General features: G+C 39.7%; 1 protein-coding gene across 3 annotated transcripts in view; it reads right to left on the bottom strand.

The window, feature by feature from the left end:
- Positions 1-23,130, bottom strand: part of LOC144529375 (gamma-aminobutyric acid type B receptor subunit 1-like) — an 86,505-nt gene extending 63,375 nt beyond the window's left edge. Inside the window, exons 1-4 of one of the 3 annotated variants that reach the window (XR_013502983.1) lie at positions 22,976-23,126; positions 20,688-20,889; positions 10,926-11,020; positions 10,407-10,465 (exon numbers count right to left, since the gene is read on the bottom strand). Coding sequence is in view for 1 of the 3 variants with exons in the window: in XM_078268434.1 (XP_078124560.1) it covers positions 20,688-20,691 (4 nt within the window). In the remaining 2 variants the exon portion in view is untranslated. Of the gene's footprint in view, positions 1-10,406; positions 10,466-10,925; positions 11,021-20,687; positions 20,890-22,975 lie in introns of those variants that run through there. The other 2 variants (XR_013502982.1, XM_078268434.1) reach the window with 2 other exon arrangements.
- Between the last annotated feature and the right edge of the window lie 3,987 nt (positions 23,131-27,117).

Below are 27,117 nucleotides of genomic sequence, written 5' to 3'. Positions count from 1 at the left end.
TCAAATCCCCAAGGAAACCACAGCCACTGCAGTGGCTTCAAATCGCGCTGCACCGCAATTTTCAGTCAACACCTGTTGGTACAGTAAATACTGACTACAGTGGCGCTGTTCGACTAATGTTACTGGATTAAAACACATTTCGGTCAGTATTTTGTATTATTGACTTATATCACAGAAATGTCTTAATATTTGTGTGTACTATAATGCCGTTGTTTTGTTTGACTTATATCTCCTTGTGTGTTTAACGTTAGTTTGACTCATCCTTCACAAGCAATCTAGCTCACACACTGCAGCCGACATGTCATCTGAACAGGCCTCGCAGCACTGTAACTAGCTAAGTTAGCTAGGTCTCGCAATGCGAGACTGAACAGCAGTAGGCCTGTCACACTATAGCCACATGTAAGTAGTTTTCAATACTTTGGTTACATTACCGTATTTTATTAACCTGAATTATGTTGCTATATTAGCTTGCGAAGGAGCTAACCATTGCTAACGCTAATTTATCTCAAAAAGCAGAAACATTAGCCAACTACTGCCAAGATATGATTTCACTAGAGACCAGAGAGGTGTTGTAAGACTCGTCAAGTGTTGTCATGTGTTTACACTGTCTTACAATGAAACCATATCTTGGGCAGTAACATTAGTTAGCTACTGCTTTTTTGACATAAATTAGCTAGCTAACGTTAGCGTTAGCAATGGATAGCTACTTTGCAAGCCAATAAAATATAGCCTTGGCAAACAGAATTAAGGTTAATAAAACACGATAAGTAGCTATGTAACCAGTATTACAAACTTCTTACAAGTGGCTGGATTGTGACATTTTAGTTGTGTTCGGATGAATATGTTGGATGCATAGCTGGACTTTATCCATGCTGGGCTAATGTTAGATTGCTTGGGAAGGATGACGTTAGTCACACACGGAGATATGTAATTCAAACAACGGTATTGTGATTAACACAACTATTAAGGCATGTCTGTAATATACCGGTCGGTCAATAATATAAAATACTGTAGATCAGTGCTTTCCAACCCTTCTGGTCTGAGGTTCCCCCACAGCCCTGTCATATAAACTCACATACCCCGCCCTATCAATTCCCAATGTGTTCACACTATTTATCATATTAAAGTGAATATTCTTACATTTTCATGCAATTGAACTGTAAACATTTAGGTTGGTTTGGTCAAAAATTCTACTAACTAGACATTTTACTTGAAGTGTGGTTAATGTTTCAAAAGTCATCCATTATTTTTAGCTAATCATTTCAACTGTTAGTAGGCCACTTTTAGCTATTTTTTTCTACCATTGATTACTTCGCTATATGTTTTAACATATGTGTTGAGCTGTTTTAGCTGATATATTGTTTTAAATCAATCATAATTCAATTATTATTTTGATTAGTTAAGCTGCTCCACAATCTTTCCAAGTACCCACTGGCTAAAGCAGAGATACCCCTTGCTGGGGCATCACTGGGTGCAGTGCGATTTGAAGCCACTGCAGTGGGTGTGGTTTCCTTGGGGATTTGAATATTTTCTAAATATTTAGCTTTATACTTGGCGACACATTTAGATATAACATTTAGATTTAACATTTAACATTAAGATATATATTTAAGATTTAGATTTAGATATATATTTAAGATTTAGATTTAGATATAACATTTAGATTTAACATTTAACATTTAGATTTAACATTTAACATTTACATATAACATTTAGATATAAATTTAACATTTAGATATAACCGTTAGATTTAACATTTAGATATATGTGTCTCAAATGTGAGGAAAATGCACTAAATGTGAGGAAAGTGAGCTAAATGTTGAAAATGTATCAGCTAAAAAATTGTAACTGAACTTTTACATTCGGCACCCCATAGTGTTGTGTGTATTTGCAGCGCGTTTATGTATTTGGTTGTGTTGTGTGTATTTGCAGTGCGTTTGCTGAATGCTGCGCATGTGTTGTCAAATTAATGAAGTTGTTTTGCTTGAATTTGAATGAATTTGCTTGTGTTTTGTCTATTTGTATGTGTTTTCTTAAGTTGCAGGGCGTTTGCCCCTGTCGACCACCGTAATGCTATATACAGTCTATGGCCAGAACCAGAGACTGCACGGACAACATCTGTGTCCCAACAGGTATAAATTTAACATTTAGATTTAACATTTAACATTTAGATATAACATTTAGATATAAATTTAACATTTAGATTTAGATATAACATTTAGATTTAACAGTTAACATTTAGATTTAGATTTAACATTTAGATTTAGATATAACATTTAACATTTATATAAATATATATATATATATATATATATATATATATATATATATATATAAATATATATATAATTTCTGTCTCAAATGTGAGGAAAATGCACTAAATGTGAGGAAAGTGAGCTAAATGTTGAAAATTTATCAGCTAAAAAATTATAACCGAACTTTTATATTCGGCACCAAATACAACACAACCAAATACACAAACTCGCTGCAAATAAAAAACGATGCAAAAAGAAAAGCACACAAACCCCGAAAACAAATGCAACAAAAAAACGCTGCATCCAAATTACACAACGGAAGTTCTCCAGACCTCTAGACGGAGCAGCTAGTGGAACAGCTTGATTTTCGACCCCACTGGGAGAGTGCACTCTGCCTTTTTATTTGAGTCAGGTATGGCTGCATAGTAAAAAGAGAACTCCCGTCTCATGCCCTCCCATCCATAGACTGTATATTAAATTCATATTATTATTATTAATAACATAATATAATATATTATTAATATACAGTCTATGCTCCCGTCTCATGCCCTCCCAGCTGGTGCCGTCCCCGAGCTTCGACTTTTCAAAACAAAAGCTCGCGTCTGGTCCGCTATGTCTTCGTACTTTGGTGTTTACACAATTACACATAAACTACCAGAAGCATTTTCAGGTAATCTCTACACCTCTGTTATTCTAATATTACCATGTAATACAATAGAAACAGGCAGTTTTGCATTTTGCGGCACTGATTCATGGAAATTACATAGAAACTACCAGAAGCATTTTCAGGTAATCTCTACACCTCTGTTATTGTAATATTACCATGTAATACAATAGAAACGGGCAGATTTGCATTTTGCAGCACTGATTTATGGTTATTACTAAGAAACTACCAGATGTGTTTCCAGGTAAGAAGTCACAAGATTAAACATATCATTTGTAAAGTATTACCTTGAAACAAAAGCGAAATGTTTGGAAAATAAAGGGTGGATGAATTTCAGCATTATAATATGGTAATTACCAATTTTAAATTCCAAGAAGTTTTATCTAATTTGGAAGGTATTATGCTGATAGAAGCCTATAATACTGTGAAATCAGCAACATATATTACTCCATTATTACCATGTTATTACAATATTAATATAACTATATTACCATTACCCAGATATACATATGGTTATTATTGAACCCTTTCCTACTTATTACATTGGAAATTGCATGTTATTACATCGGTTACCTTCTTATCACCTTATTACCCCAGTATTACAGCGTATTACTGTGATGTATTACCCAGTTATTACTTTGGTAATTACATTTTATTACCTATATATTACCTCTTTATTATCACATTGTTACCCCACTATTACCATCTTATTACCGAGCCGTAATTTGAAGTGCTACCATTAAACTTAAACAGCTAATGTAAATCAAAACTGCCTGCGAGCTTCTCCTGTACTATACGGTAATTCCTCTACTATGCGACAGTAAGTGCCGTGGTTATGACACAATCGTTAGCCTATTTTTACAAAAACGTCCGCTACGGAGCCATAACATGAGATACAAGGTAATGGAGCCTTTTATACATTGTCGTGTTTCTTTAGAAATAAACAATGGACAAATAAAGTCTTTAAACACTTCAGATGTAAAGTCATTGTCTGTCAAAGGGACGTCAAAATGAATGGCAGTCAATGGGATGCTAACGGGGGGTGAGTGCTTGTTAGCATCAAAATGGCGCCATAGGATCTACGCGTTGTGAGGAGAAGCTTACCCCCTTGGTTCTGGCTCTGACCACGGGAACAGAGACGGGACACTTCACCGCAGCATAGGCTAATAACGCCTGATGTAATCTCGCAAATGTATCTGTCTCTGCAGTCATCTCAACCATCGGATACAGCAACAGGAAATAACACTCAGCATTTTTTTTCCTCTGAAGAAATGTTTCGCGGTGTTGGGGAATTCTTAAAAAAACAAAACACCACTAAATGTTGCGTTAAAATGCGTTATAACTTGTGTTACTGAGATTGTAACAGGTATAATATTACCGAAATGTAATTAGTAATGCGTTATATTACTGCGTTAGAGCAAAAAGGAATACATTACTGTAATTGCGTTACTTTTGTAACGCGTTACTCCCAACACTGCCAGCCGATGTTACAAAACGTCATGACATGAACGTGGATTCAGCACACAATAAGGGATTAAAACTAAATTCAAAAATGTACTGAGAAATACAAACCTCATCAATCTAATGCTCTTTTAAAAGTTTGCCCTCCCGTGGAAAAGTTAGATTTTTTATTTATTTTTAACAAAGTTGTTAGGTTGAATTAGATTAGATTAGGTGGAAATAGATGAAGTGGGGGAGACGGAGGACAGGGAAAGAACAGAGCATGGAACAAGAGCGAAGAGGGAGCCATCAAAAGCAAAGAGAAAGAGACAACACATCCCAGATGTCTACTGATATATCAGACGTGGCACTTAAACCTGCAATGACAGATTTTTTTGGCCCCTTGGGGGCAGCGCGAACAAGTTGTGAACACAACATTAACATATCACCTTTTACCTTGTTATAGCAAACATGAGCAAACAGTAGCTTATTAACACATCCAGCAGTTACAGAGTGACATCATCATTCACTCATTATGTGTGTATATTCACTCTCTTAGCTCTGTTTTTTACGGAAGCGCATAGCATTCACAAAAGAAAAAAGAATTAGACAAATTATCTCATGATTACAAGAAACAATCTCATAATTACGAGAAAAAAATCTTATTGATTTTATTTTTGATTGATTATTGATTATGACAAAAGTTAAGGTATAGTGCTACAGGATAAGACAGTGAGCAAAGCAGATCACATTTAATCTGATTTTATTGCCTTGTTACTTAATGTAAATGACATTAATATTAGTAATTAGTAATATTAGTATGTCAGTACTGTGCAGGCAAGCCCAGTCTGACATCCTGGAAGACGTTCTTCCTGCAGGAACACTTCCCATATAAGGAAATATAAGCAGATTAAATATAATTGATAACTACACCTAACTGGTGGCACTTTGTGTTACGCTACCAAGACCTAATAAGCTGTACTTGGTATCACAAGCCCAAAACTAGAAATAATGTGGTCTTTATAAGGCAGTACACAAATACAGTTATAGACACACCTAAATTATGCTGTAATTAGAAACTGCATATATTGCTATATTAAATCCAAACTTAGACATGATTATACCAAATTTTACTCGTAAAAGAAACCAAACGTTGATTCTAATTCACAATTGGACACCATTTTTCATCATAGTCTATGAAATCAAAAACAATGCCATACCAAATTATTATACCCTTACTACCAAATTATGCTTTTATTAGACACCACATTTAAAGCTTTAGTGCGTAACTTTTTGATATTAATAAACGTCCGTTACATTCAAGCCATTGTCAAATGAGTTGCTACAGAGCTAATTAAGACTATCAGCTCCACACAACTCTCTGTATTTGTCAGTATGGCTATGTTTAGAAGATCGTGTGATCTGGTGACTTTCGCCCGTAGAAACTCAAGTGAAGATAATTATCTCTTCCGAAGAGTCCATCATGTTTTTTTAATCCTCAGTGTCCTCCTTGACACTAACTAAGCAACTAACTAACCTACCCCCCCCCTCACTTAAAAGAATGACAAAATTATATAATTATGCTACATATTCCACAAAAAACGGATGCGCAAGACAGAGCTGTTTCCACACATACAGGCAATTTGCTTTTCGTTCCACGCCTTAAAAGTTTAATTCATTTTAACTAGTGCTGTCAAACGATTAAAATATTTTATCGCGATTAATCGCATTAAATGTCATAGTTAACTTGCAATTAATCACACATTTTTCTCTATTCTAAATGTCCCCCTAAATGTCTTTTTGTCCCATTATTTTTTGTCATTTTAATGCTCTTATCAACATGATACAACAATACTTTTAAAACTGTGCCTGAACTGAAATATATATATATATATATATATAAAAAACAAGCACCTTGTTCAATTGTATTTGTCTGTTCTGTATGTTCAAAAATATAAAACAATAAAAAGTTGATCTAAAAAAAAAAAGGAGCACAAAACGGCGAAAACAACCACTGGATGGGAAAAGGGTATTTTACAACAACTTTGAATGCACCACGAGGCTGGCGAGGCGAGGCTCAGTCTGCGTTTTTCAGACAACGGCAGCTACAGTCTGGTGTTAGAATCCTCTACGGTGAAATACAGTCACACTTTACACCGTTTAGCTGTCAGCATTTTAACCGTGTTTACTCCAGCTGCTAGCAAACAGGTTAACGTTAGCTGTTGCTAAGTGTAGTGTTGACTAGCGTGCCGTGCGGCAATGTTTCAGTTCCCTTTAACGTCCGTTTTCGGAGCATCAGAGAGAAGCACAGGCATTTAAGTGGCACCTAAATAAGGCACCAAAATCCGCGTTGCTATTCGGTCCGGTAGATAACGGTCGTTAAGGCACCGGGGGAGGGGTGGTCCAAGATCCGGTGCTAATATGGCACGTATTAGCACCCCCCCCCCCCCCCCCAAATAAAAACTCTTCGGATCTACACGATTCACGTGGATGACATTTTCTCATTCAAAACGGCGGTTTGCAGGTATGTACTACTCTTTGGCTGTACTACAAGTGTGTCTGTTGTTTTGTTTCCGGTCTAGCTAGATCCAGTGTGGTAGTTGGTAGTTTTTCTATTGTTACTAGTTGTTGCAACAGCATGTGAAAAAAACTATAAAGTTTGCTAGGCCAAAAAGAACGTTAATCTCGCGCTAAAAAAATTTACGCCGTAAAAATGGGTTTGCGTTAACGCCGTTAATAACGCGTCTAACTGACAGCACTAATTTTAACTTTACGGGCTGGCTACATTGCATAAAGTAAAGTATGCAGAGCGGACCATCCAACAATACACTTTCACTTTAATGAATAAAACTGGCTACACCGGGCAGAGAGTAGCGCGTAGTGGTGCGTATGCTCCGCGGAGATCTCCTCTACAAGCGTAAACATAGGACAGTCTTCTATTTATATTTTATATTATATTATATATTTTACCGATATACATGAAACAACTTAATGACTGTGAATGAGGGTATTGGCAGTTTCATTTTGAGAGTTTCTGTTTTTATTTCTTGTTTTCCTCACCTGCGTCCTCTGATAACGGCTGACAGTAGATTGATGTTTCACAGCGCTGCGTCAGCTCCAAAAACTGAAGAAACAACAACAATCCCAAAGCAAAAGCTCTCTGTCTCGCCGCGGGCCGCATACGTTATACATTCAATGTAGCCAAAGTCACGCAACCTTGCCGCTATTTTCAACTGTTACTAAGTGTCGCTAAATAGTTTTTTGGGGGGGAGTGACCACCCCCCCTGGAAAAAATCCTAGGGGAAACACTGAATGAGATGCAATTTGTGAGCATTGGAGGTGTTGGTAGTTTTTTTTTACTCATTGTGTGTCCAGTTTAAGCTTGGCTAACCTAGTCCTGAATCCAGTGGTCCATTTCAGGAAGGAGGTTTAACAAACTCTGAATCTAACCCTGATCTCTGAGTTGATTTACCCTGAGATGGGAAACTCTGAGTTTTCGGTTCCAGAACAGCTGATTTGAGTTGGTTCAATCAACTCGGAGTTGGTTCACTTAGGGTTACGTGCGTGCACCACCACAATAAAAAGGCAGCATGAATGATACTACGATTCACCATGGCAACAAGCAACAAAACTCGGTCGGCATACTTTACGTCTCTGGAACTGGAAATACTCATGCAGGCATACAGCGAGTATGAACCTGTATTTCGTAAAAAGAGCAACACAGCTGCTGTAGCAAAAGAGAGAGAAACGGCGTGGGAGAAAATTGCTGCTCGGATCAACGCGTAACTTCCAATATAGTGTTGTCATTTCATATTTAATTTACACAATCATTTTAATTTATACTTTTTATTAATTCCCAGTGGGGAAATTACATTTTTTACACTGTTTGTTAGAACACACACTACACACGGGCCTGAAATACACACCCATGCTCATATTTAATCACAAATATAACATTATTGGTAAAAACTGGTGGAATGGTATTGAACCTATAATCTATTTCATGGAATCTATTTGTGGAAGCAGCTGAAAATGAAGTATAAGAACATCGTTCAAACAGGTAAGACAGGTAAGTAGGATCATGGCTGCACCTCATTTTAATCACATTTTAAATATGAGAGTAAATATTCACTGGCAATTTGAATGTGCTGTAGTTTATCCCCAACTAATGTTCACATACATAGATGTCCTCTCACCCATCCTCCTTTGTTAATTAAAAGGGCCCATTTAAATTAACATTTGACTTCTAATAAGCCAACAGAAAGAAGGCAGAGGCCCGCAAAACTGGTGGAGGACCAGCACCACCACCTCTGACGGAGGCAGAGGAGCTGGCCCTGAGCCAGAATGCAGGAAGGCCAGTGGCTGAAGGAATCCCTGGAGGGAGCTCTTCCTCTGAGCCAGCCACAGCACAGGACACAAGTGCCTTCATAAGATGTTTATAAGAGGCTTATATTTATCTTCTTTTATGCCTATTTATATTTTAGAGATATATTATCCCCCTTCACGGGTTTGTCATTTATTCCAACAGATTCTGATGGTGTTCTCACACAATACTCCAGACATGATGCAAGTAGTTTAATGATGCAAGTAGTTTAAAGTCTAACAAAACAATACTCATCTTCACAGGAGGAAACCGATGAAGAGGACACATTGTCTTCTGCCACACAAAGGGATCCAGAGAGGCCTACAGAAGTAGGATATCACCACTATGTTACTGATAGTCATCTCCACATTCACAACACTGCTGTGTGGTATCAACCCAGTATCACGTGTGACATGTATGACTGGATATTCTACTTTTTAACAGAACATGGCTGGGCAACAGGAGGAGGGTCCATCAACTTCAACAGCACAGATGAACACAGTGAGATGTGCAGCAACTGCCAGAGGTTCTTTCTGTGGAAATAATGTTCATTCTGTACGATTTCTTTTTTAATGTCATGATTTTATGTATTCCCAGTTACCTGTGAAGGACCTGTATAAAATGCATCTGATAAAACAAATGCAGAAAACTGACCTTGAAATGGTATTGTTGGACCGCCAGATTCTATAAACAGATCTGGAAATCGAAATCCTCAAACACAAGTTAGAGGTGGGTGCATGGTCACAGGTGACTTGTGTTAGTTTTTTTTTATATTGTTCCAATAACTAACTGTTGCTTTTGTGTTTTTAGGAAATAAAGAAGACAAAATAAAATTTCAATTATTTGTCTTTATTTGGGTGGTGCTTGTGTTTTAGTAGAAGTGATTCCTGCATATAATGTCTCTGACCGCTCTTCCATCCTGGACATCTGCAGGGTGGATGGGGTCCTCATCAGGGTCCTCTATAGGGCAGGGCGTTGCTCTCCTATAATTGTGGCAATATTATGGAGAACAACACATGCCACAATAATGTCACAGGCCCTCTCAGGGGTTACCCTGAGGTGGTGTAGACACTGGAAACGAGCTTTCAGCAGGCCTATGGTCATCTCCACCCGGGCTCTAGTCCTGCAGTGGGCCACATTGAAGTTGTGTTGGGGGCCTGGCTCCGGGTCAGGGTAAGGGGTGAACAGAGTGGGCTGGGCTTAAAACTCTCCTGTAATGTATAGTGTATACATTTGAGTGTATTTAAGGAGGGAGACAGGTGAATAATACTGTACAAAGCTTTAGGCTGCTTACCACGTCTGTTGCTCAGGGCAGACTCACGATATATCCGTGAGTCATGTACAGACCCAGGCCATTTGGCCTCCACATTGGTTACAAGATATGCAGCATCACATATGATCTTGACAGTGCAGATAATGACAGATGTTACTTGCAGTATTGTGATACAGTTTTTTGACATTTTGTGACAGTGGTCAATTTACCTGTACATTAATGCTGTGAATGGACTTCCTATTCACATAGTCGGCTTCATTTTCTGATGGAGTAGTGATTGGAATTTGTGTGCCATCAATGCAGCCAATCAAATTGGGAAATCCTAAAAAATTTAAATTATTTATTCTGATCTTGCAGCACCATGTCATGATCCAAATTATAATTATTCATTGTAAGGGTTTTACATTATTCACCTGCAATCCTGTGGAACTCTTCTTTAATGGCTCTAACTGGTTTGTGTCCAGGGAACACTACAAACACGTTTAACAAACGTTTCAGAACGAGGCACACTTTTCTGACGGCTCTGCATACAGTGGCTTTACTAATATGCTCCGCATCACCAATGTTGTAAAGAAAACTGCCGTTTGCAAAAAAAACGTAATGCAACACAAAGAATCTGCTCGGATGTAAGACTGTCAACGATGGGTGACGTTAGTGATATGAGGACGGATAAGGTTATGCACATATCTGATAGACTGAAGAAAAACGATAACGCTCAAACAGGTAATTATCTGGAAATGAAAATGCATCTATAGTCGGGGCCTCAATATCATCTCCAGATGTATGTTTAACAAACCTTTAGTCTATAACGTTACCTAACTGAGTTAATGAAACAATCCTATTTTATTGATGCAGATGACAGAACTGCGCTAAAATGCGCCGGATACAGACTGAATGAATGAATGAATGAGGAAATGAGTGAGAACAAACCTCGAGTTTCTTGAAGAAAACCTGCTCCCGACCAGGTTAGGTTCACAGGCTCAGTTACCATAGTAACTGACTCTGAGGTTAAGTCACCTCTCTTTCTGAAACAGAAAACCCAGAGATTCCCTCATCTCAGGGTTAACAAACTCAGAGTTTTCACTAAACCTGCTTTCTGAAACGGACCCCAGGTCTTTTAGCTTTAGAACCCCACTTTTACCAACACAATACTGCAGTAGGCATCATGGTCATGTCTGGCTGACATTGAAACATTGACAATCACTGATGATAGCGGTCACATAAAAGAGGCTGCTTCAGCCTGTAGAAGATTGTTACGGCTGCCGTCGGCACCCTCAATTGTATATGTTTAACAGAGTGTGATATGTGAGATGCAAAGCAGGCTGTGGCATCCCATGCTGAAGATTCGTTGGACAAAGGAAGTCCCGCCCAGTTCCTGGAGGAGGAAGCTAATTGGTGCGGCATGCCACCACTGACCGGCCAGTCGAGGAAGGCTGCCTCCAGCTTAAAAGCCCTGATTGATGGCAGCTGAGGGTAGCTGCCAGACCATATTCATTTTGTGAAATTGTTTGTGAGAGTAAGGAAGTGGGCCAAGGCTTGAGATTTAAAAACTGACAACATCTTTGCATTTAACAGGTTTGTCATGTTAGTCACATTAGGTTCAGGGGTGCTGTGAGTATTGTGTTTTGTTTTGCAAAGTACCTTAGTTAGAGAGGATTTTTGTTTAATCTTTTGTTTTCTTATAAGTGTAGAAACAGTCTTCCTTTTGAGGATCTCTTTTTGTTATATTCTGTTTTTGATTTCCACAGCACCCATCGGCCCATTTTTCTGTTTGTAAGCTCTTTTGTTAAATTTGCCCTATTCAAAATAAATTTCCTTTCAAATACCAATTACATCTGGTTTTATGTTTATGTCCTGATACCCCTAGCTACAGAACGTAACAAAGATAATGAGCCTACTTGATACAGATGAGCTATAATTAACGACAGAATGAATAGAATGAAGATGGACAAGTGGCTAACATGGGGGAATTATTTCTTCAATACTACGTGATGAGCCAGCTCTATTCAAGCTAATGGAGGGTTAGAGCCTGTCCCAGCATGCACTGGGATACCCTGTTCCCCACACATCGGAGGGCTGACCCCCATATACACACACCTCGCACATGTCAGAGTCTGCTGTCTATCAAGTCAGTTCTGTGTTCTGTTCTCTTTCAGTTTTATCTCCTCCTCTGTCTATTATGTATTGAAGCTAGAGCAATACATTGAGTCATTCATGGACTGATGTTATCTGTCAAAGATATATTTGATATATAATTTAAAACTGTGTAACCGTTGCATAGTTTTTTCATCAGAGAGCACTGACGACGTTTCTTTTTACACCAGCAAAATGTCCAGCTGAGGACAATGCACATTAATCAATATGCAAACTCCTCACAGAAAGGCTGTGCCTGGACCGGGGTTAGAACTATGCAGTGCCTACTTGCTGTGAGGCAGCAGTGCTAACTTTAAAAAATAAACTGAAGGGAAATGTTTGTATGTTATGTGTTAATGTAAAAAAAATCATTCATCAGGCATCATCAATCATCGGATTTTTAAACATTCAAATATCCATATCCTCCCAAAAAGACAGACCATACATGTACACACATCCCCACAGACACATACACACACACCGATATCAGTGATATCAGTTGACTTTCAGTGTCAATTCAGAATTAAATCAGTTTCTGACAGTGGTGGATGAAAATAGAAGTTTATCTAAATGAATGGCTGGAATGCAGCACACTGCTCTTGTTCAGCATCACAATATATTGATCTTACTAATGTTTCGGTCCCTCTGAACCTTTGTCAGTGTTTGGTTAAGATTCTAAAATAAAATCGACATCAAAGCTCAGACATACAGCAATGCAGTTTCTGTGTGAGTGTATGAACACAATTAGGCTATTCTGACCTGGTTTTAACATCTGTCCTGAGTGATCGGATCCCAAGTGGACAGCTCTAAGTGCGTGTGTTTTCACTTGTGTTTAGAACGTGTCTCAAAATGTGATCAGATCTCACTTTCCCGCTCTATATGCAAATAAACACGTACATCATTTCTGTTTGCATATAGGTTGGTTGTGTGTTATAATGTCAGTTGTTACTTTCACGTAAGTCAAGTGAAACATGAAAAAGCGCTGCGCACAGTTTGTCTGTGTGCCGACTATAGCCTGTAGCCTATATAAAAGGGGGCCGACCATAGTCTATAGCCTATATAAAAGGGTACCGATCATAGACTGTAGCCTATGTAAAAGGGTGCCGACCATAGACTGTAGCCTATGTAAAAGGGTGCCGACCATAGACTGTAGCCTATATAAAGGGTGCCGACCATAGACTGTAGCCTATGTAAAAGGGTGCTGACCATATACTGTGGCCTATGTAAAAGGGTGCCGACCATAGACTGTAGCCTATGTAAAAGGGTGCCAACCATAGACTAGGACCAAGAATTTCTAGGAAATGACACCGTTTCACAGCCGCTGCTTTGACTGGTCATTTCACCGTCAACTCCAGAAAGCGCTGTAGCTCTGGTAATGCAAGAAAAACACAGACACACTACTACCAGAATATGATAATAACATCCAAAACACATGATTCACTCTCGGTGGTTTCTGTGACATGAGAAATACTTTGAATGATTAGGCTAGCTTATGTATTTCAGCTCACAGCTGAGTAGTTAATTAATGTGAACACAGGACACATTCCCGTTATTACAATGTGGACACATGCGGCTCAAACCACCTCCAGATGTAGTTTTTGCGAACCGATCTCAATGCGTCCTGAGAGTTTTCACCTGTCCACTTGTGATCCGATCACTCAGAACTATCCAGAAGACATGACAGTGAAGATGACAAGAGCGGGAAAATGTCCAGTGTAATCTCCATACAGGACTCACACTGTTATAGCTTTGAGTCTTCAGTGGAAAGAAATATGAGAACTGACTGAGTCAAACTCAGAACCAAATGAAAACCTTGTTTACATTTTTAATATGTGTGCATAACAGAAGGTTGTCATGAAGATTTGATTTCACATTGACAATGTTTCACTAATGTTTAAAAGCTGTGTGATTGTTTAAGTCAAAGAGTATTAATAAACTATGAATCATTGTTTAGTAATGCTTATTCAGCACTCTTATGCATTTATCAAGTGTTAGTTAAGGTGCATATGTTCTCAACTTTACAATAAGGATACCAAAGAGCATTAATACCTGTTTAGTTATGGTTTAATAATGCTTATTCAATATTATTATACATTAATCAAGTGACAGTTAAGGTGCATATGTTCTCAACTTTACAATAAGGATACCACAGAGCATTAACAACTGTTTAGGTATGGTTTAGTAATGCTTATTCAGTATTATTATACATTTATCAAGTGACCAGTTATGGTTAAGTAATGATTATATAGCATGGACAATTATTTATATAAGTTGGGCTTTACGTTAATATCTACATGAAGACATGGATGAAGAATGGAGTCTTTTCACTGATCTCACCCTCAACCAAAAGTAAGTCATATGTTGGATGGAGGATGGACAAATATAGTGGACAAAAGTATGTGGACAACCATAACCCGTAAGTAAACAATAAAAAAAGTTTTCTCAGAATGAGATGCTGTGAACCTTAAGACATACATGCTATCAAACATCTTTATCAACCACCTAGTAATATTAGGAAATACCTTAACATCAACTAAGGGTTAACTTAGACACTTTAGTTAGCTGTTATTTCCAGTTTAGGCTTTTTAGTACATTACCTAATGTTAAAATATACACGTAGTTAACTGTGATTAATAGTTAGTCAAGGCTTGTTACTGCATTAACTAATGGTAAAATAGACACCTTAGTTAACTGTTATAAACAGTTAGTCAAGGCTTGTTACTGCATTAACTAATGGTAAATAATGCATCAATTAATACCTTAGTTAACATGAGCATTGTTAATAAATGTTTATTACACAACTTATTAAACTGTTAATAGCGGTTAGTTAATGCTTATTAATGCATTAACTAATGCTAATTAATGTACCCTTCTTGTAAAGTGTTACCGAAATAGCAGACGAACAATGTATAACATTTCTGAGATCTGCGCGACCTAGATTAAGAAGACTAGCTGATCTCAGGTCAGTGGTGTATGTAAATTTTGGGGCGTGACAAAGGTAGAGACTAGAGCCAAATAAGGTACAGCTACAGAGTTGATGTCAACTATGAGCTTTGTTGAGATTCGCTCATTTTCAGAGCAGTTTCAAATTGTGAGATTTGCATAGGAAAGGGATGTCAATGGGACTTTGAGGTACTATGTATGCCTATTTTACCCACCGAACTGTCGTAATTCAACTATGACAAGATAAACTCGGTTTTGCATTCTATCACCCCTTTAAGCGGAGCGAGTACTGACTTGGAGACGGAGAAACAAAGTGTCTCCCCTGTGCTTTCTGACCATGGTGTTAAAGCTTTAGCAAGAAAAGGTAACCGTATGATTTCATGTTGTTCACGGAGAATTAGAACCAGGAAATGTGACGCTACCAAGCCAATGCGCAGCGGACTAATCACATTTGTTGCGGTATGGTCACCGCAGCGTGTAGTTACATGGGGAGGTGTACGTCAGACTACATACCTCCCTACATCGTAGATTCAACGCAGAACCATAAATCAGACTTAACACTGTACCACAGTGCACAGTCAGTGTTAAAGACAGAGAAGCACATCCAGTTGATAGCTGAGTCCAGACCCCCGGTATGAGCCCAAATCCCTACACAGAATTAATCTATCATCTAGCACAGACATAATCAGGCAGGTTGTTAGTTTGGTGGAGGAGTGCTGTAACGGTGTTTGATTTCTATTGCCGAGACCTTTCTGGAGGCCTCCCATAACCACACAGTGTCAGATTGGATCCCAGCGAGATCCATGTGTCCTTGGGCAAGACATGGACACCCCCTACCTGTTCTCTCACAAGTCTCTGTCTGTGACAGGAAATGGAAATGAAAGGGAAATATATGCAAACTAAAAATGCTCCACCAACACACACACACACACACACACACACACACACACACACACACACACACACACATACACAGCTTGACACCCTATTTTAGCTTGAACAAATCCCCTACAGAAATTGAAAAATGAATTTAGACCAAAACCACTGTACTAATATTTCCTTGCAACCCTGCAATCGTTTTTGATTGTTCAATGGTCTTAAAAAGTCAGATGATGAGCCACAGAAAGACTTTTTTTAAGTCATATTTTCAGGCCCCTTTGACATAGATGTATTTTTACAATATCACTCAGACATCCTGAAATAGATATTTGCAGCAGCTTGTGTCTGTAACATGCTAATGTGACTAGCATCACAACGTCTACAAACTTTATAAAATGTATGTGTGGGGGATGTACTGGTGTCTGGGGATGTACCTGGGTATCAATACTCCTGCCAGTATTAAGCGACTAATTCTAGTTTGGTTATATGTGATAGCAAACTTTACAATTGTGTAAAGGAATATTAATGATAATAAAAATGCAAAGGAAATAAAAATCCCTTACAAAAATGACTCCATATGTCACTGTAGTATATACAGATGTACTGTTTCTTTTTCTTTTTTTATCTGGTTTCTACATCTTTTTCTGATACATTGATTCACTGGGGTTTCCAAGCTGCTAGTTGTTCTTGAACGTGATGCTCTAATATCTGCTAGTATCTGATAGTGGATCAACGGATAAGTGTCTGGCATCCGGCACTTGGCTCACACGCCGGATGTCCTTCCCCTTCCTCTCTCTGTGTTGCCATCCTCAAACTCTGTTTGCTTCAGGAAACAACATCAGACTTCGAACTAGCAAGCTACACGCTGAAAATGTCAAGTTTTGAATACAGTTTGCATCATGCAACAAGGCCGGCCGGCTTGGTTCTTTTAGGGAATGATTGTAAAGATTTACAAAGAATATGTTTACGGCATTTCCTCTCTAACTGGGACATTGTGGGGTGCAAATGTTCCACCAAAAACAGTTCCTTCCTGAGACTACTTAGCAGAGCCACCGTTGCTGCGTCCGGAGCTTAGCGCCACCCAAGACGATTGTGATTGGTTTAAAGAAATGCAACCAACCCAGAGTGTTTTTCTCCAATCCCAGAATGCATCTGTGGTGTAGCCAGACCTTACTCCACAGCGCCGTGGAGAACAATCTGCTAATGCTAACAAGTAACAGAACGCTAGTAACAAGTGTAAAACAGCTACTCAACTTGCATGGGCATGGAAAAAGAATCAGAATACTTCATTGATCCCCTCAGGGAAATTGTTAAGTTGCAGTAGCTCACAGTTCAATTTAAGGTGAACAAAAAAACATATCCCTGTGGGATAAATGTAAGCTTGATTAAATGGTAACATATTATGCTGAAGAAGGCTGGTTTTAAATAAGAAATAAGAAAACTGTATTGAAAGTGAAAGTTCTTTTTTGGTCAAATGAAAAAGGGCAACAGGTATTAGGCCTCAACGGTATGAGGTAAATCTGCTATGTGTGATAATATTGCAATGAAAATGTGACGTACCATAAATGAATCAATATTAAAGTGTGCATATTAGCTATATATTTCCTATGTCATACTGGTTGTCTCTAAATTCAGAACCGGATTAAAATTGAAAATTGTAAATATAACTAAATGTTGTTTGTAATAGCAAAGTCACTATACACAGGGTGCGATTTCCCCCTTCTGGTCTACATATCCCTGCCTCTGCTCAATTATTTTTGACAAAATGTGACATGACAAAAGATCGGACTTGAATTTAAACACTCTCGGGGAACGAACGAGCGTTTCCTGGGCAAATGTATTTAGTTTTCGCCGTAAAGTGAACTCCACTCTCTGGCTTGAAAGCGCTGTGTTTTATTTTGACACCACTTTGTGCTATTTTATTTTGAGATTATTTTCCACAGCAATTGCGTGAAAGGGGAGAGAGAGGGGGGAATGACAAGCAGCAAAGGGCCGCAGGTCGGAGTTAAACCCGGGCCCACTACGTTGAGGAGTAAACCTCTATATATGGGTGCCCGCTCTACCAACTGAGCTATCCGGGCACCCGGTCTTCACCACTTCTGACTAGAGTTTAGATTCTCTGCCTGAGCCCGAGCCCGAACCGATATTTTTTACGTTTCTTCATTCGGATCCATTTGCGATCCATTCCATTCTGAATAAACAAACAGCGCAGTTTACATGCTTCGTCCTTTTTGCATTATTCATTAAAGGTGCTGTAGGTAGGATTGGGAAGATCCAGGACTTTGCCAAAAAAGTTGAACATCAACAACTTCTCAGTCCCTCCCCCCTTTTTGCTAAAGCCCAAAACGGTCTCCTAAGCCCCTCCCCCCACAAGGGAGAATGAATGTGTGTGCATGAGCACTGACTGACACGCAGTTAGACACCCCCCATGGCCCTAATTGGTGCATCTGAACAGGGAGCTGTGGATTTTTGCAAATCGCACTACAGGCTGTAGGTGGTGCCAGAGGAGCCAGATTTTTTTTTTAAATGACCTGTTTCATGTAGTTCTTAACATAGGGTCAGTTTCAGCAAATATGACAGAAAGTTAGTTTTATAAGTCTTACCTACTGCACTTTTAAGATAATTCTAAACAGATTTCTGTTGTTCAATTAACTCGGAATTGTAGTTGAGAACGTCAGTTATAACGGCCCACGTATTTAAAAAAAGGGTTTAAATCGGGCTTGATTATAGTTAATGTGTCGGGCCGGGCTTGGACGCAACGTGCACAAGCTCGGGCAGGGTCGGGCTTGATTTTTTGGGCCCGATCTAAGCTCTTCTTCTGACCTGTTCAGGTGCGTCTGTTTAACCATAAAATGACCTCAAACTTTATCGCAATTCATTATTTTTTCTGAAAATAACGTTTCCATCAGCGTTTATCGCATAAGCCGTATATCGATCAAGAGGAAAATCCGGTGAGACAGAACATATAAACTTTGAGTCGATATCCATGAAATTCAGTTGAATTTTACTGTTTCCAAAAGCCATTTTTCATTCAATATCACTTAATTTGCATAAAAACGTGTGGATGGAAACATAGCTACTGTCTCAACCTCTCTGATCTGCTGTCCATCAATCAGGACTTTTTTTACTGAGTTGTATAGCATCAAATAACTAATAAAGACCTAGTCTTGATCAACGGATAATCTCCGGGATGTCCCTCGCCGAGCAAAACTCAGTTCGTTTTGGGAAACAACAACAAACTTCGAGCTGAAATTGGCAATTTTTTAAGAAAATTTGGTTCCTTTACAAAGAATATGTTCAGGGCATTTCCTCTCTAACTGGGACGTTTTGGGACCGATTGGTGGGATTGCTGTGGACCAAGTACACACGGAGATACACTGGTAAGAGCCAATGAGGTTTAACCATGTATCAGCTAATTTAAATAGCTCACGTTACTGTATTGTGTCCACAGATAACTTAATATTGTATGTGGCGTTTTATTTTGCGGGGTGCAAATGTTCCACCAAAACAAGTTCCTTCCTGAGACTATTTAGCAGAGCCACTGTCGCTGCGTCCGGAGCTTAGCGCTGCCCAAGACCATTGTGATTGGTTTAAAGAAATGCAAACAACCCAGAGCGTTTTTCTCCAATCCCAGAATGTATAAGTGGTGCAGCCAGACCTTAGGCGAGCGAGGCGAGCGAGATGTGAACTAACCACAGACAGTTGCCTCCTTCATGGACTCACGGTGGTGCGTCGCTGCAGTTCATGGTGGTGCGCAGAATTATTATAGGGGGAACACAATCGATATGGATATTATATCACAGATACTGTCAGTACTGTAGAAGTGGAATATCTGTTAATAACATCAGTAAAATGATAAACAGTCTTCTAATAGGTAATATCATCTATACTTCTAACAGTGAATCATTAGGTTACCCTGGAAGTCAAACTGTCACACTATGTGATTGTATAATTTCCCCTTGTGAGATTAATAAAGTATGTCTTCCTCTTCTTTAGCTGACTGGTTGTCTATCACTGCCAAATTGTAATCTCCCACCCTGACCAAATGATACCTTGGCAGTCATTGCTTTACTTCATCCACACAAGCTGTTGGCATCAGAGCCTTTAGCTGCAGACCACCAGCCTGTGTGTGTGTGTGTGTGTGTGTGTGTGTGTGTGTGTGTGTGTGTGTGTGCTGATGAGAGGTAGATCAATGGACCACAGCATCACTGTGAAGAGAGAAACCGCGGTGTCTAGGCTACACCTACTGTACTGTGGAGACACACACACACACACACACACACACACTCACACACACACACACACATACTGAGAGTGCCGCGTGCGTGACAGCGCGTCGAAGTCTCTTTATACAGTCTATGGTCGGAGTTCGCTTGCGAACGTGCAAGCGCAGAATTATGCCTACGAGCAATTGCTACAAGGCAAAGACTACCTTGCTAGCCAATGTGATACGTTTAAATGAATAAATCCCATCAACAGCATTATGGAAGCATGGAAACATGGCAGCCTGGAAAGGTCCTACATGATTAGTAAACAGTGTAGCATTACATTAAAACTATAACTGTCTGAAATCAACTGTGAATTAATAATGCTCACGTGTGCAGTTGTTGTGTTTTTGAAGCCCGTATGGTGCCACAATACCGCTGTCAAGTCAGTAACGTTACATTTCAACTACAGCACTGAAACCAAAGTTGATCATGTCATACATGAAGCCCACTGAATTAGAGTCCTACTCACACATAGTAGACGTCAGCTGGATGAGCAGGTTCCCATCGACTGCTGCTAGTAGCCGTGGCTCAGAAGAAGCGCCAGTGTGTGTCTGCAGCAGCAGCTGGAAGTGCTTTCTGTCCACAGTTAGTCCAGAGAGCGTTCAGCGGAGCCCATAACACGTCTGTTCTATGGCCCTACATTAGGCTGCTGCTGAGAGCAAAGCACGGCACTGTGTATATACACACACACACACACACACACACACACACACACACACACACACACACACACACACACACACACACACAGACGGCGTTTCATGGTGGAGCTCCCTCCCACTTTGCTTTCACCCCACTCCCTCACTCTCTAGTGACGTCACTGAGAGACGCAGCCTTAGATGCTGCATTCACTATGCTTTATGCTTTATTAACTCAATCAATCAATTTATTCATTTATTTGTCATGTGAATTCATATCTAAATAAAATGTCAGAGAAATGTAATCTGTCAGTTCACATGCAAAAAAAAAAAATATATATATATATGTATATATATATATATATTACAATATATTTGTGTGCAGTGTTCTTATTAGGCTTGGGCTGGTGTGAACATTTTCTAACCGGTTTGACATCAAGCAGACCATTATACCGAATTGTACTACTAGTTGAAGGAGACTGATTAAGAAGAGCCCATAATGAGAGTGCAGCGACTCCAGACCACTAGGTGGTGGTAATGCACCTTTACTCCATGCCTTTTTGCCTGCGGTGTTTAGGCAAAGAAATTATAATAACCTCTTTGAGGTTTCCCCACCAAGTTGTGTTAATGTTATTATATATAATGTCCGTGTCTTAATTGTCTACAAATGAGTGTCGACGCTGTTAGACACTCATTTGTGTTAGACCTCACGCAACGAGGAGCGAGCTGGCTGCAGAGGGGAGTAGGATGGGTCGCACAGAGTCTACGACAAAGGTAAGCCTCTAATCCTTAACTCCAGTCTGGCGGTCTAGCGTTAGCTTCTGCAGTTTTCAAATGCACGTGCATTGCAAACCAATTCTTATATTACCATTTTGTCAGTAACCCGTATTAGTCAATACAAATGAAACCATAAAAGCTATTCTGGTACTCCAAAAAATAAATTCTGCCTTGTGCTAGTACAAAACATCCAACCCGTTCTCACTCCCAACTCGTAAAATACGGACGCTTGGGCAGTGGCTGTCAGTGTCAGATACAACACAAAAAGCACCCTTCAGCGCGTGTATGGAACGCACCGGGTAGAGCAGAAGCTACTTGGCGCTTGAAGATGACGTAGTATTAAGAGAGACAACGGTAGAGAGTAGTATGAAAGCCTGAAATTCTGTGTAGGGAGGCTGGTTGGGTCAAACAACACAGGACTTTTACCCAGGAGACCAGGGTTCTTGTGCCGTGTGTCACGTAGACGTAGCTTTTATAAGCCCACCCACCATCTTTTCCTAAACCTAACTGTGTCAAAAGTGAAACCAATAGTCCCGACCCAGCCTGTTTAGATTTGACACTAAAGGAGACTTTTAGCGTCAATAACAAAGGCACCTGACCAAGCGTCCGTATTTTACGCGATGGGAGTGAGAATGTGTTGCAACATCTGTCTGAGTACAGAGTTCTTCTGTCTGGAGATGATCAGTATCCAGTTCTAACCTGCTGCAGCCAGTAAGGGAGGGCCTGAGACTCCCAGTGCAGACCGGTAGACCTGTGTGAGCTCTCCAGACACTTCACAGCATCACAGCCTCTGTCTCCTGCTCATCTCCTGCTTTATCATGCGTTGGAGGACTACACGCTCACACTAACAGATTTGGATGAACTGCCTTGTTCATAAACGTGCAATGGGACATGGAACAGGTGCAGGTGCACTCAGGCCTGACTCAAACAATGCATGTCAATACAGGCTTTTATTAGGAATTGGATATTGACCATAGAAATGTTGCTGATATATGACAGAGGTTCATCCCTTATTAATGGGAAAGTCTGCAGTGAAACCTGCCTCACCATGATCCGTAAAGTCTCTCAGAGCCAGCCCTGTGGAGTAAGGTTTGGCTCCACCACAGATGCTTTCTGGGTTAAGAGAAAAAAACACTCTGGGTTGTTTGCATCTCTTTAAACCAATCCTGATCGTCTTGGCTCTGCTAATTAGTCACAGGTAGGAACTTGTGTTGGTGGAACATTTTCACCACACAAAAGAAAACGCCACATACAATATTAAATGAAGTTAACTGTTGACACAATACAGTAACGTGAGCTATTTAAATTAGCTGATATATGGTTAAACCTCATTAGCTCTTACCAGTATATCTCCGTGTGTACTTTGTCCACAGCAATCCCACCAATCGGTCCCAAAACGTCAGATTGGACAGATAGTCTGGATTTACCCTGCAGAGATCTGAGGAGCAGTTAACAATAGTCCTCATAAATCCACCAGAGTTTAGAACGCCAACACAAAGAAAGAGGAAGGTTAGGGACAACCGGCTGAAAAGAGGAACATCAGGCGGTATTTCCGGCAGCAACAGAACAATCCCGGAAGTGGAACATTGTGGATATAGACTAGTTGGAGTGTAATCACTGAAAGCAGATGAAGACTCAGCAGTTGAATTGTCATTTTATAAGTAAGAGATGAAAGCAGTTGAAATGTGAGTGGAAGAGTAAACAATGAATCCATTCTAATCATACGTTTCTGCGTATATGTATAGGTAGGTATGTGAATATATGTTTTGTGCTCTATTTTTGAGGCGTATGCATACCTGTACGTACTGTCTCTTTAAAATAAAATAAAAATTTGATCACAAAAAAAAACAATGAATCCATTCTGAGTGTCAGTTGATATGTAAGAGTAAAAGTACCGGTAGTTTAGTTTAATTTAGTTGAAGTGGAAGTGCTGAGGATAGTTACCGTGTGCAGTGTAAGCAGTTGGTTTAAAAGCTCTGATAGCTGAAAATGTTGAGCCCAAAGTTTAAAATGGGCAAGAGAAATTGTTAAATATTTTAAAAAGTATAGTTTGATGGACACATACTGACAAACACCTTTCCACCCTCCTAGTCCAGCTGCTGCCTGTGTCTCTTTCCTCAGCATGTTTCACCATTTCGCCTGTTCTCTATTTTCATGCTGCAATTATTAACAGATTATAAATGGATAAGCTTCATTCATCGCACTGATAAAAGTTGCTTTTGCACCTTGTTGAAGTGGGAAATGATTGAGGGTCTGAGCTTGACAGAGGACATTGTGGCTGGTGTCCGTCTTCAGAGCTGTCATCTGTCTCCTTCCCTGTGTCCCATCACTTCCTTTTATGACTCCCCCCATCCTCCATCATGTGTCACCTTCACCCACTACAGATCTTGAATTACAGTCTGTGGCCAATTCTTCCCGTCTTGACTTGCCCCCAATCTATCCCTCTTCAACAAATTTATTATCACAATGAATTATCACATTCTCCATCTCCTTTCCCTCCTCAGCTCTCCAGCTCATCTCTCCATCTCTCTCTGGGCTGTCTGGGTGTATTTATATCACCGCTGAATAATTTAAGCTCAAAAGAAGATCATTGTTTGTTATCTATTTTCTGACCATTCAACTCTCCCCTGTGCACAAAACTCCACTGATATAGTGGCTATGCAGTTCAATTACAACTCTCTCAGGAGCCACTTCTGAGTCCTCTCCACAACTTTTATCTGGGATGTGTAATGGGACATTTGTAGCTGGAGAAGACTCATCTCAGTTAGAAATAGTGTCACATTTTGGGAAATATGCTTATTCATTTATTTTCTTCCTGCTTTCAGTTTTTCTGCTAAGCTAGACTAAGCTAAACTTCGCTACATTTTTTCTTTTTCTTTCCCCCTTCATTACCGAAGCACCAGGCGTGTAGCCAGTAATGGGCCTGGCCTGCACTGGCCCACCCAGCCAAGTTTGATCAGAATACATTTTTATTCTTAATATTCAAATGTAATTAAGGAAAAAAAGAATATAAACTTAATTTATTGTTGACTTGTGTGTAAAGGTATGGAGCTAGAACAGTGACAGTAACCTGTGGTATTGACGACAAATATTGGCACTGAAAAATGTTGAACTGAACTATAAAACACAAACATCATCATCATCATCATCATCATCATCATCATCATCATCATCATCATCATCCTGTCAGGATTTGTACAATGTCACTGGTTTTCAGTTTCAACTTTCTGTCACCGTTTTGGCGTAGAGAGGAGGGGCTTGAGGGGAGGGACAAAGAGGGCGCGGTTTACGGATAATTTGCATACTGGCGAGAGACCGCACCTCCACAGGAATCCTCACAGATATGTTATTACTAGGGCTGTCAAACGATTAATTTTTTTTTTAATTGCGATTAATCGCTGAATTTCTATAGTTAATCACGATTAATCGCATGTTTGATCACGATTGAAATTATATTATTTTGCATTTCAGAACAGTTTTTAAGTACATATTAACAATGGAAAGCAATTCTTACCAGTGTATTTTGACTGGGAATCAAATGAATGCAAAGAAAGTGACTTTATAAACTTGACTTTAAGATTTGTATTTGTTTATTATTTATTTACTGTAAACAAAAAAAAAACTAAAAATCCCTATCCTTACCAGAGTCAATATAGTGTGCAGTACCTTCTAAATAATTGTTAATACTCACTGACGTCCAGTGACCACCGGTTAATGAGACAGCGTTTGCACTTTGCAGCAGTTCCAGTTGGGCTGCTTTCTCCGTGTCGTACAGGCTGTGTATGCGTGCGTGAAACTACTGTCCCCCTCGACGGCAATGTATAAGACGGGTCAGAACATGCCAACCGTAGTACGTCTTTAAGACCCGAGTCTTCTACGATGTTGACAGGTCTGCCACCCATTTCGCAAGAGCTGTAGAAATTTTTTGGGCTTTGGTTTCATCAACAGGTCGGCAAGTAGCACTCTCCAAAATAGTGCTTTGCCTGAGCCTGCTAGCATCAACCTGAGTCACGTTAATTAGCTCGTAGGTGGTAGCTCAAGCTTGACGCGCTTCGGTGATATTTTAATTTGGCTTTACACAATGTGCATATGGCTTTCGACTTGTCTAATGAGCTGTCCAGGAGTTTTGGAAAATAAAAAGCGCCATTCAGAATTGTGTTTTCTGCTGTCTTTCTCCATCATGCCTGCAGCAGCAGGATGTGTTATGAGGAAGTATGGCAAAATAGTAGCCTGTTAGGCACGACGCGAAGCCGAGTGAAGTGTAAAATAAATTAATAAATGGCGGCATTAATGCGATTAAAAAAAATGAACGCGTTATGCTCGGCCCTTAATCGCATCACGACCACACCAATGACTGCACCTCAGGAGACCCAGGAGGCCTCGCCCCCCCCCCCTCTTCCCCCCATCACCATACTCAACAGCCCTGTGTCTGCTGTGGAATCCTTCAGGATTCTGGGATCCACTATATCCCAGGACCTAAAGTGGGAACCCAACACTGACACCATCATCAAGAAGGCCCAGCAGAGGATGTACTTCCTGCGCCAGCTCAGGAAGCTCAACCTGCCTAAGGAGCTGCTGATCCACTTCTACACAGCCATCATCCAGTCTGTCCTCTGCACGTCCATCACTGTCTGGTTTGAATCTGCCACCAAAAAGGACAGGAGCAGACTACAACGGACAGTTAGGACTGCAGAAAAGATCATCGGTTCCAACCTGCCCTCCATTCATGACTTATACACTTCCAGAGTCAGGAAACGGGCAGGAAACATCACTGCAGACCCATCTCACCCTGGACACAACCTGTTCCAGCTTCTCCCCTCTGGTAGGCGCTACAGAGCACTGTTCGCCAAAACCAACAGACTCAGGAACAGTTTCTTTCCACAAGCCATCACTCTGATGAACAGCTGACTTCAGCTCAATTCCTGTGCAATAACCCAGCAACACTGTCTCTAATCAGCACCTGTTTACTGGTTCCACTTATTATTTATTCATCATTCTCTATTTCAGAACTGTTCATACTGTTCATATTGTAATATAATACTTATATAATAACATAATACTTATTTATTTCAGCATCCTTTGCACTATGCTCCATAATTAAAATAATATAATAAATAAAATAATAATTTATCACAAAAATAATTTACTCCTGCACACATTGCACTCTTCATTGCACTACTGCCTCAACCTGTCTATATTGTTTCTGTTTATAGTGTGTATATATTGTTTGTTTTGTATGAGCAAGCACATTTTGAGCAATGTATAATCCAAAGCAAAATTCCTCGTATGTGTCCTCATACCTGGCAAATAAAGCTGATTCTGATTCTGATTAACACGTTAATGCTGACAGCCCTAGTTATTACCCATATCTGAGTAAGTTCACCTGGAACCTAAGTCTGTTTATCTCTGCCAGTTTTTTCCGTATAGAAGCGAGCTGGTATAGTGTTAACTTTTAATGTAAACTGTGCTGTTTTGGCAGAGGTT

The sequence above is a fragment of the Sander vitreus genome, chromosome 14, assembly GCF_031162955.1.
Source record: "Sander vitreus isolate 19-12246 chromosome 14, sanVit1, whole genome shotgun sequence".
Taxonomy (NCBI): Eukaryota; Metazoa; Chordata; class Actinopteri; order Perciformes; family Percidae; genus Sander; species Sander vitreus.
This window is presented reverse-complemented; position numbering and strand designations above follow the sequence as displayed.